Source organism: Ascaphus truei, chromosome 4 (genome assembly GCF_040206685.1).
Source record: "Ascaphus truei isolate aAscTru1 chromosome 4, aAscTru1.hap1, whole genome shotgun sequence".
In the NCBI taxonomy this organism is placed as follows: Eukaryota; Metazoa; Chordata; class Amphibia; order Anura; family Ascaphidae; genus Ascaphus; species Ascaphus truei.
This window is the reverse complement of record NC_134486.1, coordinates 36,402,334-36,416,878: the sequence shown is the minus strand read 5'-3', so window position 1 is coordinate 36,416,878 and position 14,545 is coordinate 36,402,334. Positions and strand designations below refer to the sequence as shown.

The following is a 14,545-nucleotide window of genomic DNA, read 5'->3' as shown; positions in this document are numbered from 1 at the left end:
CCCCAGTGACACACACACTGACAGCTACCAAGTGACACACACACACAGTGATACACACCAAGCGCTTGCTGTCTCCTCTGTAAGGACAGCAAAAAGCTCCTGGTAGAGCGAGCGGCAGCAAGCGAGAGCAAGCAAGCGCCAAACATGGCCAAGGCCTTAGTGTTACTCCCATCCAGACCCTGTAACTTCCAATAACGTGACAGTAAGTATGTCTTAGTGTTACTCCCATCCAGACCCTGTAACTTCCAATAACGTGACAGTAAGTATGTCTTAGTGTTACTCCCATCCAGACCCTGTAACTTCCAATAACGTGACAGTAAGCATGTCTTAGTGTTACTCCCATCCAGACCCTGTAACTTCCAATAACGTGACAGTAAGTACTGTATGTCTTAGTGTTACTCCCATCCAGACCCTGTAACTTCCAATAACGTGACAGTAAGTATGTCTTAGTGTTACTCCCATCCAGACCCTGTAACTTCCAATAACGTGAGAGTAAGTAAGTCTTAGTGTTACTCCCAGCCAGACCCTGTAACTTCCAATAACGTGATGATAGGTAGAACAGTACCAATTAATTAGCTTGATTTGTATCTGATAAGCAATTGATTAGATTCTCAATTGCTTCTAAATTGCTCTGCACAGTGATATTTTTTGATATGACATTAAGTAAAGGTGTATCTGGCTGGCACACAAATACCCCTTCTGTAATGCCTACCCTACATATAGCCTTAATCTTCCTCCAACAGCTAAGGAGTCTTGTGAGGACCTCACCTAGGAAATTCTGGCTGATATTCGCTGCCTACCACAATAACGTAAGATGCTGTTATCACCTGGTACGAATAGAACCAGACGTTTTTAGGGCAAGCAAGTGTCCATTTTGGAAGAAGGTCTAGCAACAAGCTCACAAAGGAGCAATTTCATTGAACTGAAATATTTCACTGGAAAATGGCTATGAACATTCATTGGCATGGCAGCTGCTCAACAATTTAACAACAAAAAGCATAGGACTGTTAATGGTCTATTCCAAGAGAACGAGCCACAAAGTAAGTTCTTAAGTGGAAAGATAGTTTGCTGGCATAATTGCTTCACCAACAAGTCCAAGTAAATTGGAACTTTTGATAGCATTTTGAAATACCAACTGTAAACCCATAAGTGTCAGTCACAGACATATATTTACTAAAATGCAATAGATATTGTGAATCTTTAAAGGTTGTTCTCCTGAAAGACTGCTAATGTTCAATAGTGCTATGGAAGATGAATGATTAAACCCCAGAGTATCAGCACTGTCTGCACAAACGTAGCACGGACTGTACAAAAAACAAGAAATTCAGCGTTTTGTTCAGTTTTGATGCCTGGAACGCTTCAATCTGTAATGACTTTAACTTCTCCCGTTTTAATTGTGTTAATGTTCAGCACAGAATGAAATATGTTGTACATGGGAATAAAATCAATATTAATAGTTAAACAGAAACCGGAGACACAGGAGGTATTTCTTACAGCATCAAAATACTAAAAAGCACATTGTGTACTAAATGTTTCAGTTTCTACAAGACTTCTCTACGAAGACTTCTGTTTTCCACGTAAGAGACATCTGTAACTTACTAGGTTCATTTGTTTCCGCTTTTAGATTATCACTGTCACGATTGTTCGTCATCACACAACACTTAAGATTTAGATCTTGCATTTTTTGTTTCTATATATTTTTGCTCCTACATGTGATTTATACATTTATACATATAATAAATGTCATTACAAAATGGTATTTTGCTTCGACCAGGTGAAGAAAGAAAAACACAATCGATTTATCGGCTGTGTGTAATATATATATTTATATATATTATATTCATATACATCCATTGCAAAAATATGCTTGCAAATAATATTAATTGAATCATTACAATGTCATCATAAAATATAATCTCCATTTACATGTAATAGATATGCCATATACATTTGTAATAAATAAGGATGAGCAGTTTTAGTTGTGTTTTCATTTAGGCTCCAAAAACATGTGTGCTGTGGTTCCAAATATTTTTCAAGTTTAGGTTTTTACAAAACTCAATTGGTTTTGGTTTCGTATTTTCTTAAAGAAATTGAGGCACAAAGAAATGATTTTGTGTATATCTATAAAAACACAAAATCAGAGGACAAGCATTTTTGGGGTTTGGCTCGAAATTCACTTGGATCCGAAAATGGAACGTGAATCCGCCAAATTCGGACTTTGAGCCCCCCATGTGCCCGAACTTAATATATTATACTAAATACTATCCTTTTGTTCGCCGACTTTCTATAAAAGGTAATCTTGTATATAACAAATACAGTACTGTATCATTCTCCTTAAGCCCAGGAGTACACAAAGAGGGTTCAAGTCAAACTATTGAAGGCCCTATGGGCAGGGGTGGCCATCTCCAGCCCTCAAGGGCCACCAACAGGTCAGGTTTTAAGGATATCCCTGCTTCAGCACACATGGCTCAATCAGTGGCTCATTCAACGACCCTTGAGGACTGGGGTTGGCGACACCTGCTCTATGGTAATGAGGTGGGTTAAGGGTGCAGACCAACAAAGGACCAAAGAGAACCAATGCCAGCAATATATTAAAAAGGAATGATGGTCCCTTGTATGCCGATATATGTTCAGTAGGAAAATGTTCCTTTTTATACAAAATAATTGAATTTAAAAATAAAAACAAACATTTTAGATGTAAAAAAAAAAAACCTTTAAAAGATCAATTCAAAACATCGGACAGGACAGGACAAACCTGCTGAAATATTTCAGCCATATTACGGAGTTAACAAAGCAGTTCTGCCCCTTTTTCCTGTAGCATAAGTCTACCCATATCAGTGGCTGACCAGCATTCTTGGAAACCTGCCCTTCAAGGTGAAATAACCCCAGGCACTGTGAAGAATCAGTAATCGGGGATATTTTCAAGCTATTCAACCCTTTTCCTTTTATTTTTCTGCTGTTTTTATTCAATGCGATCAACAAAAAAAGTTATAGAAAGTGTGTTTATATTGTAAACCTAATAGTTTGGGTATAATAGTTTTTTGTTTTTTTTATGTTCATTTTTTGGAAAACCAAGCAATTTTTACAATAGGTCACAAAAATGAAAATCTAAATTTTCATGAATGTCGAGTGTAAACTTGCTCTTTAAACAGAGATCAAAAAAGTCCACTTGTCTAGGAAAATAAGGGGCGATACATGGTGCTTGAAAGCAATAAAAAAAATTTAAAAACACACATTGGGTACATAGCTGTCAATCACTGCTCTGCTTCCCGAAGTCACGTCCCCACAATGCCTATAACATTATGCAAGGCATTGTGGGAAACAGAGCGGTTTAATACTGGGCACATTCAGTGCATAATTTGGTGAAGATATGTAACATTTTACAAGCTCTGTCTTTGAGTAAGATAATTTGCTTGGTGGGTTTTGGGAAAATGTGCAATTTTGTTTTCCACTAATATTAATTATTGTATGGGAAGTGACTGTCCATTTTTACACAAAACTCTACATTTTGGTAGAGATCTGATCATAGCTTATGTGCACAGTGGATTTGAGCTGTGCTGGGTGCAGTTAAGGCTGAGCTTATACTGTGTGCGATGGTCGGCACACGTGCACACACCAGGCACAAGTTGCAGGATCCCTTACAGGCCACTCCTAGTGCGCACACACGACGGCGCGTGATGGCGCGACCGTATTTTGAAAAGACAAAAAAAGTGCCTTTCAAGCGGCGGCCGCGTTACAGCCGCGTCAGGTGAGTGGTTCAGCTAATCACGGCGAACCAGCTCCATGACGTCATAGACATGCCTCCGCCACGCCCCTGTTGCCTGAAACACTATATGCAGAGATGGCTTGAGCGTCGGGCGCGCACCACGCCATGCGCGCGCTCAAGCACACAGTATGATCTCAGCCTGAGGAGGGCAACGTAAACTTCAGTAGTTTCATTTGACAGCTTGACTCATTCATTTCTTGTTTTTTTCTTACAATCAATAGGACAGATTACAGAGTATCTGGATAGATATACTGTATGTACCCACAACATAACTTGCCTTGCTAAACTCGAAGTACTGTCATTTTCTGTTCTAGTTTGCTTTCCATATAAAAATGGTAGATACGATTCATAAGGCTCAGTCATGTGTCCTTGCTCCATACATACTACCATATTACATTACTAGTCTAAAAACGAGTGCTTTTGGAGTTGAGAGCTTGACTTTCTGTTGTTAAACCATTTGTAATATTCTTCCCTTTAGATTCTATTTGTTCACCCCATAGAGGTTCAATTGAAATCTCAATATCAGTGGTGGTATTTAAGTCTGTACTCCTGTACCATACTTGAGAGGAGGTGCCATTGTTCATCGCGTGGCCATTTGCTTCATCAAACAACGTCAGCTGGCTGCAGCACAATTGGGGATCACATTTCTTGGATATGCAGGGGGAGCTGCATGATAAGGAGCCCGTGTCCTTATCTGTGAACTCAGCCTGCAGAGTCACAGCATGAATTCCTTCTGCATGAAAGATTTTTCGGATCTGGTGATTAGCAGCATTGTACTCAGAGGAGTCCTTAAACTTGACATGGAGTGTGGCGATGTTCTTCCCACTTGCGAGTTCCCAAATATGAACTTCGTGAATGCTTTTCACCCCTGGCACTTGGGCTAATTTTTGGCCTAGAACATAGAAAAAGACAGTCCTTTATAAAAACTAATAATTGAAGGCTTATGACAAAGGTTTCACTGCCCTACCAAGGACTTTCATCAGGCCCACACACAACTCCCAACCAAAGAACACTGGTATGGTCAAAGCATTTATATCATGCAATAAGGCTCCTGGTAGCAACTATTGGAGAGGACACTCCTATTGTTGATTTACTTATAATAGCCTAAGGTAACCTTTTGGGCTTTAAATTTACAAACCCAAATGAATTCAAATGATTGGTCCAACTTACTTTGGATGCATAGAGGCACAGAATTAAAATGAGAATGTAGAGTTAGGAACTTTATTTGATATAATATAGTTTATATAGTAAGGCAACGTTTGATCAAAATTGAAATAAAAATTCTGATTTTAATCCTGTGCATAATCCATATATCAAGGTGTTTGCTCCAAATATACATTGGCTTCACATTTGGGGAGTGGCTAAAGAAGGAGTAAAGGAGCAGGGACTCAGAGATTATAATATCTACCAAATTGCGCTAATTGAATCTGTGTCAAGAAATCCACCAAGTTAAAGGCTGAGTAACTTTCTGCCGTCTCACAATCTCCGCCAGATGTAAGAAACTCTTTCTTACCCCACATGCAATTATGCACCAAGATAGCACTCAACGTCTTCACGTTTACACAAATGAAAGGTCACGTGACGTTATGTTTGCTGAAAGTGTTATGAAAGTTGAAAGAACTTGCAAAAATGTAAAAAATACTTATACTTTTTTTTTTTTATTGCATTAAAGGTGCCAATCTGCAATATGTTGCCTCTATATACTTTATGCCTCTGCTATAAATTCATTGTGATACTACTGGGGGAACATATTATTTTGTGAGTACCAATAATACATGCTGCTGAAGGGATACTACTTGTGCAATAAGGATTGCAGGTACTAAACACACAGAGAAAGGTAAATAAAACCTGCAGTTGCTAAAAGATTCAAATACTTTATGATAATTTAGCAGTTCTTACTCTTACAAAAGAAGCTCCGGGTCAGAACAAGTGATCAAATGTGTTTAGCTTCCAGTATGTATCTTGTTTCTAATAGATGTGTATTGTGTGTGTGTGTAGTGTGTGTATGTATGTGTAGTGTGTGTATGTGTATGTGTAGTGTATGTATGTGTGTGTGTGTGTGTGTGTGTGTGTGTGTGTGTGTGTGTGTGTGTGTGTGTGTGTGTGTGTGTGTGTGTGTGTGTGTGTGTATGTATAGTGTGTGTATGTATGTATGTATGTGTGTGTGTGCGTCTGTGTGTGTGTGTCTGTGTGTGTCTGTGTGTGTCTGTGTGTGTCTGTGTGTGATGTGTTTCAGATATCCTCAATGTAAACACTGTAAAGTAAACACACACACAAATCCCGGACAGCACCAATAACAAATGCTGTTAGAACAATCACTCCAGCACATGGATGTGTTGTGTCCATGTTTGGTCATCTCCAACCAGAAGTGCAGTGTACAGCCATTATTAATTATTGACGAAAAGTATGTTTTTTAGGGGATGATCGGGCAGACTTTTCCTACAGAGCGGGCGGTCCAATCGAAACAAAAGTGGAGCCCTGTTCGAGGGCGGCCATGTGATCCCTCCTGGAGCAATCACATCACCCCAAATGCCGGGGGTCTGGCGGCACTCCCGTAAAGGTTAATGATATGTATCACACTATAGTGAATATGCCCCTGAATATCACGTTATACTACCCTGTTCAGATTTATTGGGGCAATATTTTAAGCTCCCAAAACATGTGCTTAGGTATATGGGACTATGCAACAAGTACCCAACGTATATCCCTGTCGGCATCTCTGTTAAATGTTAGAAATCTGTTAATCAACCGTGTTGCATTTGACAACTTTACCATTTCTTCTTTAAGCCTTCCCCCAAACTGATTACTCATCTACAATACCCAAGAAAAAGTGACACTAATTGCCTTATTCTATATTGCTCGAAGTGGGCGTTCAGGCCATTTATGGCCAAAAATCCCCGTTGAAGGGAATTGCGGACTAAGTCGGCCAGAATAGCTGCTTTGGACTGTATAGCATTACCCCCTAAGTAACGTGATACATTTCCCACATGGTCATCAAAACACCTTCACAGGCATCAATTTACTTTCAGTTTTTGTGTTTGATACATATCCCCAGGGTGAATTAAAAATACAATCTCCCCCGGAAGTCTACATGAGGGTAACTCATATAATGTTAATATCTTGCCGTCTGAGCATCACCATGGTAACCTCAGACTGCACTGGGTTCTGGGACACTTAACATGCTCAACCGCTCGTATCTCCTGAATGAAGCGTTGGATTTTAATAATAAAGACACCCAATGAAAGGGCAAGATGAAATACACAAAATGTGATCAATGCTTTAAGAACACATCACAATTCCTGAGTGCCTTTCCTCAAACATCACCACTGCCCTAAACTTCCATTACCCGTTTGTGAGCTGTTCTTATGATATGAGCTTAGGGGCCAGTATAGAACAAGATGTTTTGTCCCTGGCAAAGATACAGGCCCATATTTACTACACGTTGCTATGCCATAATGCACCTCCCTCCTACACGTTGCTATGCCATAATGCACCTTCCTCCTACACGTTGCTATGCCATAATGCACCTTCCTCCTACACGTTGCTATGCCATAATGCACCTTCCTCCTACACGTTGCTATGCCATAATGCACCTCCCTTCTACACGTTGCTATGCCATAATGCACCTTCCGGCACTAGAAGACACCTTGTGTTCCATTCAAAGGTGTCTTAAGTATTGTACAACTGTGTGCAATATAAATATGGGCCACAATGTTTTGGGAAAGTAGTCTCAATGATAAAAAAGTATAAACATCCATCTTACCCCTCTCCTGTCAGAGGGAACAGAGGCAGCAAGGGGGTTCATAAGCTTCTCACAGTTAAATATATATTTCTGACATTCTTACTTAGGGTGTATGTGGTGTTATTTGTGAAACTGTAGGAGAGAGGATGTATTATATTGAGATTCATAAAGTATCCTTCCTGCAGAATGCACAACACAAAACAAAACAGTCCACAGCGCTGATATATTCATAAGTAGCAAAACAAAACTCACATTTATTCCGTCAGATGGGCAACAGGAAACATAATGTAACACAAGCGACGTTTCAGGTCACCAGGAACCTTTATCAGGCTTATGTACATGCGTTACAAACAAGCAGTGTTCACTGATGTCACCTCAACTGGAGGCTGTTACAACTGTCCTGGAACAGGATTCCATATTTATCTGCCTCCCTTTGCAGCTCATAGGATTCATGTCTCCCTAGTTTAGCTGCCTGTTATTTTCCCTGTCCCAGCAGCTAGCTGCATGTGAAAAGGCAACATTATTGTTACATGTTGTTTACACAGCCTTAGTCAGTGTTGGTTGCCTGCAACCTCCTATTCTCCTAGCTGAGAATGGGCTATTCTGCCCTCCCCCCTGTTTTGCTGACAGATAGTCTGTCCCAAGACTATTCCTGATACCCAGATTCCCCCACACTTCCTTTTCATTCCTGACTCTGGCTGAGTGAGTACCTTCATGTTACACTCCTATGGCAAGGCCATCTCTTTTTACCTGTCCTTAATTACAAACTCACAACTACATAACATCCACGTGTCTGTATTTACTGCTGCTTTTCTAATAAAGTGAAGAAAATATAGCAGACTTGGTGTGCTTTGGAAATAGGGCAGAGTTAAAGCTATCTGGGGCTATTCACACATCACACGTGTCCCTGGCTTCAGAATAACAACCATGTAGTGTGCAGGGGCTTGCGGGTGCCCCCTTGCAACCATAAGACATTAAAGGGTTGTAATGGGCATACAAGAGAGAAGCTAAAAACCCACGTCTCTGGGAGGTTTCACACATTACTATTTGGCTTATGGTCATTCCACAACGGGGGCTCCATGTGGATGAATGACAGCAGCAGGACACTGGTGATCGGCCCTCTCAAGTTAATCAAAACTGACCCAGCAAGACAGAAATGGTTTCTTTTTTAAATTAAGAATTGCTTACCGATCTCTTCCACATCGACTCCTTTAGGAACCATCTGAAGCAAAATGGTTGCAGTTTCTTTGATGAGGGGATAGGCAGAGAATAGAATGATGATAACCATCACGACCGTGAGGCTGGGATCGATATAACACTGCCAGTTACATGGGTCGTCCTTCTTCAAGGGAAGGCAGTAAAATATGGAGGCAGCAACCACCACCACCACTGACCCCAACGCATCCCCCAACACATGGAGCAGAACACCTGCGGGTACAGGACAGCAATGCAAAGGTTTAGTGTAAGCAATAAAGAACTGTTATTCATTATAGTCTTTCCCAATCCAGATGCAGGAAACGCACACCTTACTCCAGATGTGCACAATTTTTGGGCGCTGCACCCCCCTGCTTGCTCTCCCCCACTGCTTGCCTCCCCCCCTTCCCCCTTACCTTTGTTTCAGCATCAAATAATGCCTTGGGGTCAGGTGACATCACGTGAACCTGTGGCGTCATTTGATGCCGCTTTGCCATGGCGATGCATCTCCCGAAACCAAATAAGTGAGTTACAGGGGTCTCCCCCCCTCCCCGACATTTCATTTAAATGCCTTGGGGAAGAGCGCGGCGTCTCTGTAACTGCCGACCCTCCCCCCCCCCAAAAAAAGTCTTGCACCCCAAGTTTGCGCACCTCTGCCTTACTCCACTAGGCCGTGCTGTGATTCTTTGCAAATAATAACACAGAAATGTTGACTTTGAAATAAAAGAAGATATTTTATTAATGCTGCCTTATTGGTACCCTCGTTATGGGAGCAGCTGCAGCGACTGCTGAAAATACTCAGGAGCAGAAAACTCCACAAACAGCAGGGGGGGGGTTAATCACTCCTCATATTTCATAATACATTTATTGTATTGGGTGCAGCTAGGCAGAAATTCAGCTTTGTCACTAATTGCTTTGGCTCCTGCTTAGTCTGCACTGTATCTTTCTTGCTGCTTCTGTCAAAAACATCAGCTGAACAAGAAGGGGGAGAGGAAATGAACAGGTCTGTGCTCTTCGAAAAGAAGCAGAAGCCATAGGTATTAACACTGAACAGCATTATACATGACATCTCTAATCGAAGATGCCTGCTTGCTGCCTCCAGACTGGAAAATAGCGGTATCTATTATATAAAGGGGAGGGAGAGGGAGTAGTGGGTACCTTTTATTGGATATATTGTGAGCTTCCGAAATTCTCAGGGTCAGGTTACCCAATGAAACACCCTGAGAGGTTTGAAAGCTTGTAAACATATCAACTACTTATTGGTCCAATAAAAGGTACCATCATACCCCCTACTCCCTCTCCCTCCATTGTTACTACATAGAAGAAAGGACCAACCCAGCTACCCACTTTTCTTTGCTATATGTAAAGGGGAAATCCCTCCAAGGACCATATGTACTAATGGCAATTACACGTGTAAGGGGTAACATCTATGTGTTTGATACATTTTATTACCCAGATCTGGCACCTATCAGTATATTTTGTAGATTAGCTTGTAAACATGGCGAGCGGAGACTTAGAAGGGGATTCATTTGTTCTGCCTGTTCCCTGTTGTGTGATGTCACAGTGTGATATTCAGCCAGACCTCTCCTAACCTTCCTTTATCAGCTCTCTGATAAGGACAGTGTGGGATGAGGGCAAAGAACACACACGATTGATAAACACTTCCCGTCAAAGGTCCCTAAGAAATTAAATTTGTAGTTAATTCCCCCCAAAATGTAAGCAGCCAAACACCTTTGCTATTAACATGGTTAGAATTGTTCAGGTTAAGTTAACTAGACTGTAACATTATTGTTACTTGGTACATTGGTACCTTTACTTTATATAACTACTCTACATATAGAAACAACTCATTTTTTATTTTAAAATGATACCATATTAACCTGTTCAATACTGGAACATTGTTGCTGCCCCTAATGCACTTAATGGGTTACAGAGGATACTGTATAAATTTCTAACAATAACCGTCTGCTTGAGAATGTGTTAAAAGTTTGGAAACAGACAGTGACATTCTGTTTAAAAGAAGTAACAATATCCTTTTTAGCAATGTTATATTTTTCTTTATTTTCTGACGCAAGAACTGAGCTGCTTTACCTAAAAATGGAAAGAAAAAAAGCATACCTGGATTTCCACCAAATAGGACCAATTTTAGCCCAATCATGTTTGTAAGGGACCACTTTGGGGAAATGGAGGGGTCAATATGAACAATACTGATTATTATAGATAGCTGTGTCCATGTGACAGTGACATCAGAAGACATTACCTCTAATGTTTAAAGTAGCACCTTTATTTTCATCTTTCTTCAGTTCTTCATCCTCAGGTTCATCCTGGATGCTTAAAGTATCACCTGTAGCCAAAGAAGAAACCTTGTGTTGTGTATAAGTTCTACAAACAAAAGAGACACCGATTTTTTAAAATCAGCTTCAACATTAAAAAGAAAAGCAATAAGCAGTTTGCTCTGACATTCTGAGCCACGATCACTTTCAACTTTGTCACCAGACATTAACTTGGTTTTAGGGCTGAAGGTCAAATAAACAGTGATAACGGGAAACGTGGATAAAACAAAAAGGCAGAGATCTTAATGGGGAAACGATGCAGTCACTATATGTTTGTGATAAACATGTTTATTATTTTAATGTATGTTACAGGAGACATATGATAATTATATTAATGATACCAAAAGATAACAGAGATATAGCAATAAGTAATAGCAATAACAAGCAGCTGCTCTGAATCCCTGCAAAACCTCACTCCTGTTTTCAGTGTGTGCTCAAAATAAAAAATACATACAGTATACAGATGCTGAATTATGATACTCAGGTAAACTTAGTTTGAACAAGGCTTCTCCCTTTTAGTTAATATAAATGTGGTAACATTTAAAAAATGGCATCTAAACAGCTTTGTTCCATTGATTACACGTATTATGCTCACCAGCAATAAAGTAGAGAACCGCTACATTAAATGGAACTGTGTGTGTGTGTATGTGTGTACACACACACACACACACCACCCTCCCCCCCTCAGGTTATCACCAGAGTTTTTGGTTATATTCCCAAAGGGGTACAGTCAGATATCTGGGTTACATCCTAAAATCCCTCTTTCAGACAAGCAATTAAAAGTCTGGGATTCACATATAGAGGAATATATGTCTTGTTGATGTCATTCCCTAATGGTAACCCAGCTCCCGAGTGCCAGAGCCCACCCTGCAGCCACACTCCACTCCCCTCCCGTAATACCCGAAAGGCACCTGTTTCGTCGGTCTCTTGGTTTCCCTGTCCCTCGCAGGCTCCCTTGTACGGGGTCACCCTGATCTGTGAGTCCACTGCGCCCGTGCTCTCCCCCTGCGCTGCTGTGCTCCGGCAACCCCGGAAAAAGCGCATACATGCGCCGTAGTCCTGGAAGACTAACAGTCCCACAATGTTAACCAGAAGTCCCAGGGCACCCACGATCAGCACCAGCCTCGGGTCGTCGATCCTCTCGGGCCGAGCCAGTCTCAGCACCGAGTCCACCAGGATGGTGAAGGAAAGGGCGGTCAGGAATACGGCATTGCACAGGGCCCCCACCACCTCCGCCCGGGTGTAGCCATACGTGGCCCGGGGACCCCGGGTCTGGCGACGAGAGATGTGAGAGGCCGTGATGGCCACACACAGGGAGATGAGGTCAGAGAGCATGTTAAACGAGTCCGAGACCAAAGCGATGGAGTTCCCCAGGTATCCGGACACCAGCTCAACCACGAAGAAGATGACGGTGATGACCAGCATGAAAATTAGGCGGCACATCTTTCCTGTGTAGCGACCCATGGCTGGAGGGGGGGGGGGGGGCTTGGTGTCCCTGTCTAGTGAGTAGGGTCAGTATGCCAGGTATTGTGTATCTATAAAATGAGCGGATCAGTGTGCAAGGTATTGTGTATCTATGCAATGAGTGAGGTCAGTGTGCATTACCTGGAGTATCTATGCAATGAGTGAGGTCAGTGTGCATTACCTGGAGTATCTATGCAATGTGTGAGGTCAGTGTGCAGTACCTGGAGTATCTATGCAATGTGTGAGGTCAGTGTGCATTACCTGGAGTATCTATGCAATGTGTGAGGTCAGTGTGCAGTACCTGGAGTATCTATGCAATGTGTGAGGTCAGTGTGCATTACCTGCATATCTATGTAATGAGTGAGGTAAGTGTGCAGTACCTGGAGTATCTATTCAATGTGTGAGGTCAGAGGTGCAGTACCTGGAGTATCTATGCAATGTGTGAGGCCAGTGTGCAGTACCTGCATATCTATGTAATGAGTGAGGTAAGTGTGCAGTACCTGGAGTATCTATGCAATGTGTGAGGTCAGTGTGCAGTACCTGGAGTATCTATTCAATGTGTGAGGTCAGAGGTGCAGTACCTGGAGTATCTATGCAATGTGTGAGGCAAGTGTGCAGTACCTGAAGTATTTATGCAATGAGTGAATTGCCTAGTGTGTTAGTGTGTAGTGTCTGAGGCCAGTGTAAAAAGATTGGAATGAGTATACAATGCTATGGGATGAGTGTTCAGTGCCTGGGACGTGTGGTATATACTATAAGGCCAATGTGCAATGTTACAGACCCCCCTGCAATGCCCGTGGTCAGTGTGCTGTATGGTATCAGCATGTAGTGCTGGGAATGCAATATTTGCATAAATGACCACAATAATTACTATATAATGCTGGGGGATCCTCTGGGAAGCACCTGCTGGATCAGCTTTAACACGTGTATAGGATTGCTTACTGTGGTGCACCTGGCTGTATACTATATGTGGTATATACTATATGTGGGAGTTGGGGGGTTCCTGTGCAGTAGTGGGGGTCCCTGTGCTGGGGGTTAGGGGGTTCCTGTGCAGTAGTAGGGGGCCTGTGCTGGGGGTTAGGGGGTTCCTGTGCAGTAGTGGGGGTCCCTGTGCTGGGGGTTGGGGGGTTCCTGTGCAGTAGTAGGGGTCCCTGTGCTGGGGGTTAGGGGGTTCCTGTGCAGTAGTGGGGGTCCCTGTGCTGGGGGTTAGGGGGGTTCCTGTGCCGTAGTAGGGGGCCCTGTGCTGGGGGTTAGAGGGTGCCTGTGCAGTAGTGGGGGTGCCTGTGCAGTAGTAGGGGGCCCTGTGCTGGGGGTTAGGGGGTTCCTGTGCAGTAGTAGGGGGCCCTGTGCTGGGGGTTGGGGGGTTCCTGTGCAGTAGTGGGGGTCCCTGTGCTGGGGGTTAGGGAGTTCCTGTGCAGTAGTGGGGGTCCCTGTGCTGGGGGTTGGGGGGTTCCTGTGCAGTAGTGGGGGTCCCTGTGCTGGGGGTTGGGGGGTTCCTGTGCAGTAGTGGGGGTCCCTGTGCAGTAGTGGAGATGCTCAGAATGCAGGGGGGGGCTCATGCAGCCCTGGGAGTCCCCGTGCAGCAGGGGGTGGGGGGGGAGTAGGGGGTCCTCACACAGCCCTGGATGTCCCTGTGCAGCGATGTGGGGGTGGTCCTGTGCAGTATATCCCTGTGCAGTATATTCCTGTGCAGCGGTGTGGGTGGTCCTGTGCAGCAGGGGGCTGGGGGGGGGGAGTAGGGGGTACTCACACTGCCCCGGATGTCCCTGTGCAGCGGTGTGGGGGGTGGTCCTGTGCAGTATATCCCTGTGCAGTAGGGGGTCCTGTGCAGTAGGGGTCCTGTGCAGTAGGGGGTCCTGTGCAGTAGGGGGTCCTGTGCAGTAGGGGGTCCTGTGCAGTAGGGGTCCTGTGCAGTAGGGGGTCCTGTGCAGTAGGGGGTCCTGTGCAGTAGGGGGTCCTGTGCAGTAGGGGGTCCTGTGCAGTAGGGGTCCTCACACAGCCCCGGATGTCCCTGCGCAGTGAGTCCCTGCCAGGCGCTGTGCTGCT

The 14,545-nt window shown here is 43.4% G+C and overlaps 1 protein-coding gene across 2 annotated transcripts; it reads right to left on the bottom strand.

The window, feature by feature from the left end:
* Nucleotides 1-3,221: 3,221 nt before the first annotated feature.
* LOC142492703 (calcium/manganese antiporter SLC30A10-like) lies at nucleotides 3,222-13,726 on the bottom strand. Of its 2 annotated transcripts, none has more exons than XM_075595586.1 (5): nucleotides 12,880-13,726; nucleotides 11,947-12,840; nucleotides 10,963-11,046; nucleotides 8,697-8,936; nucleotides 3,222-4,658 (listed from the first exon to the last, which is right to left on the bottom strand). In XM_075595586.1, exons 2-5 carry the CDS (start codon nucleotides 12,497-12,499, stop codon nucleotides 4,171-4,173), a joined length of 1,365 nt encoding a protein of 454 aa, XP_075451701.1. In that variant the 5' UTR covers nucleotides 12,500-12,840; nucleotides 12,880-13,726; the 3' UTR covers nucleotides 3,222-4,170. The 2 variants fall into 2 exon arrangements, with proteins under 2 accessions (XP_075451701.1, XP_075451702.1); XM_075595587.1 differs by having other exon boundaries at nucleotides 11,947-12,999; nucleotides 13,040-13,726.
* Between the last annotated feature and the right edge of the window lie 819 nt (nucleotides 13,727-14,545).

Bases quoted from the DNA above. Each gene is read 5' to 3' on its own strand.
- LOC142492703 (XM_075595586.1), bottom strand. From the start codon at position 12,499: ATGGGTCGCTACACAGGAAAGATGTGCCGCCTAATTTTCATGCTGGTC. The intron at 8,937-10,962 runs GTAATGTCTTCT...CTGTACCCGCAG, and splicing joins TGCTACTTTAAACATTAGAG to GTGTTCTGCTCCATGTGTTG. The intron at 4,659-8,696 runs GTAAGCAATTCT...TCTATGTTCTAG, and splicing joins AGTCGATGTGGAAGAGATCG to GCCAAAAATTAGCCCAAGTG.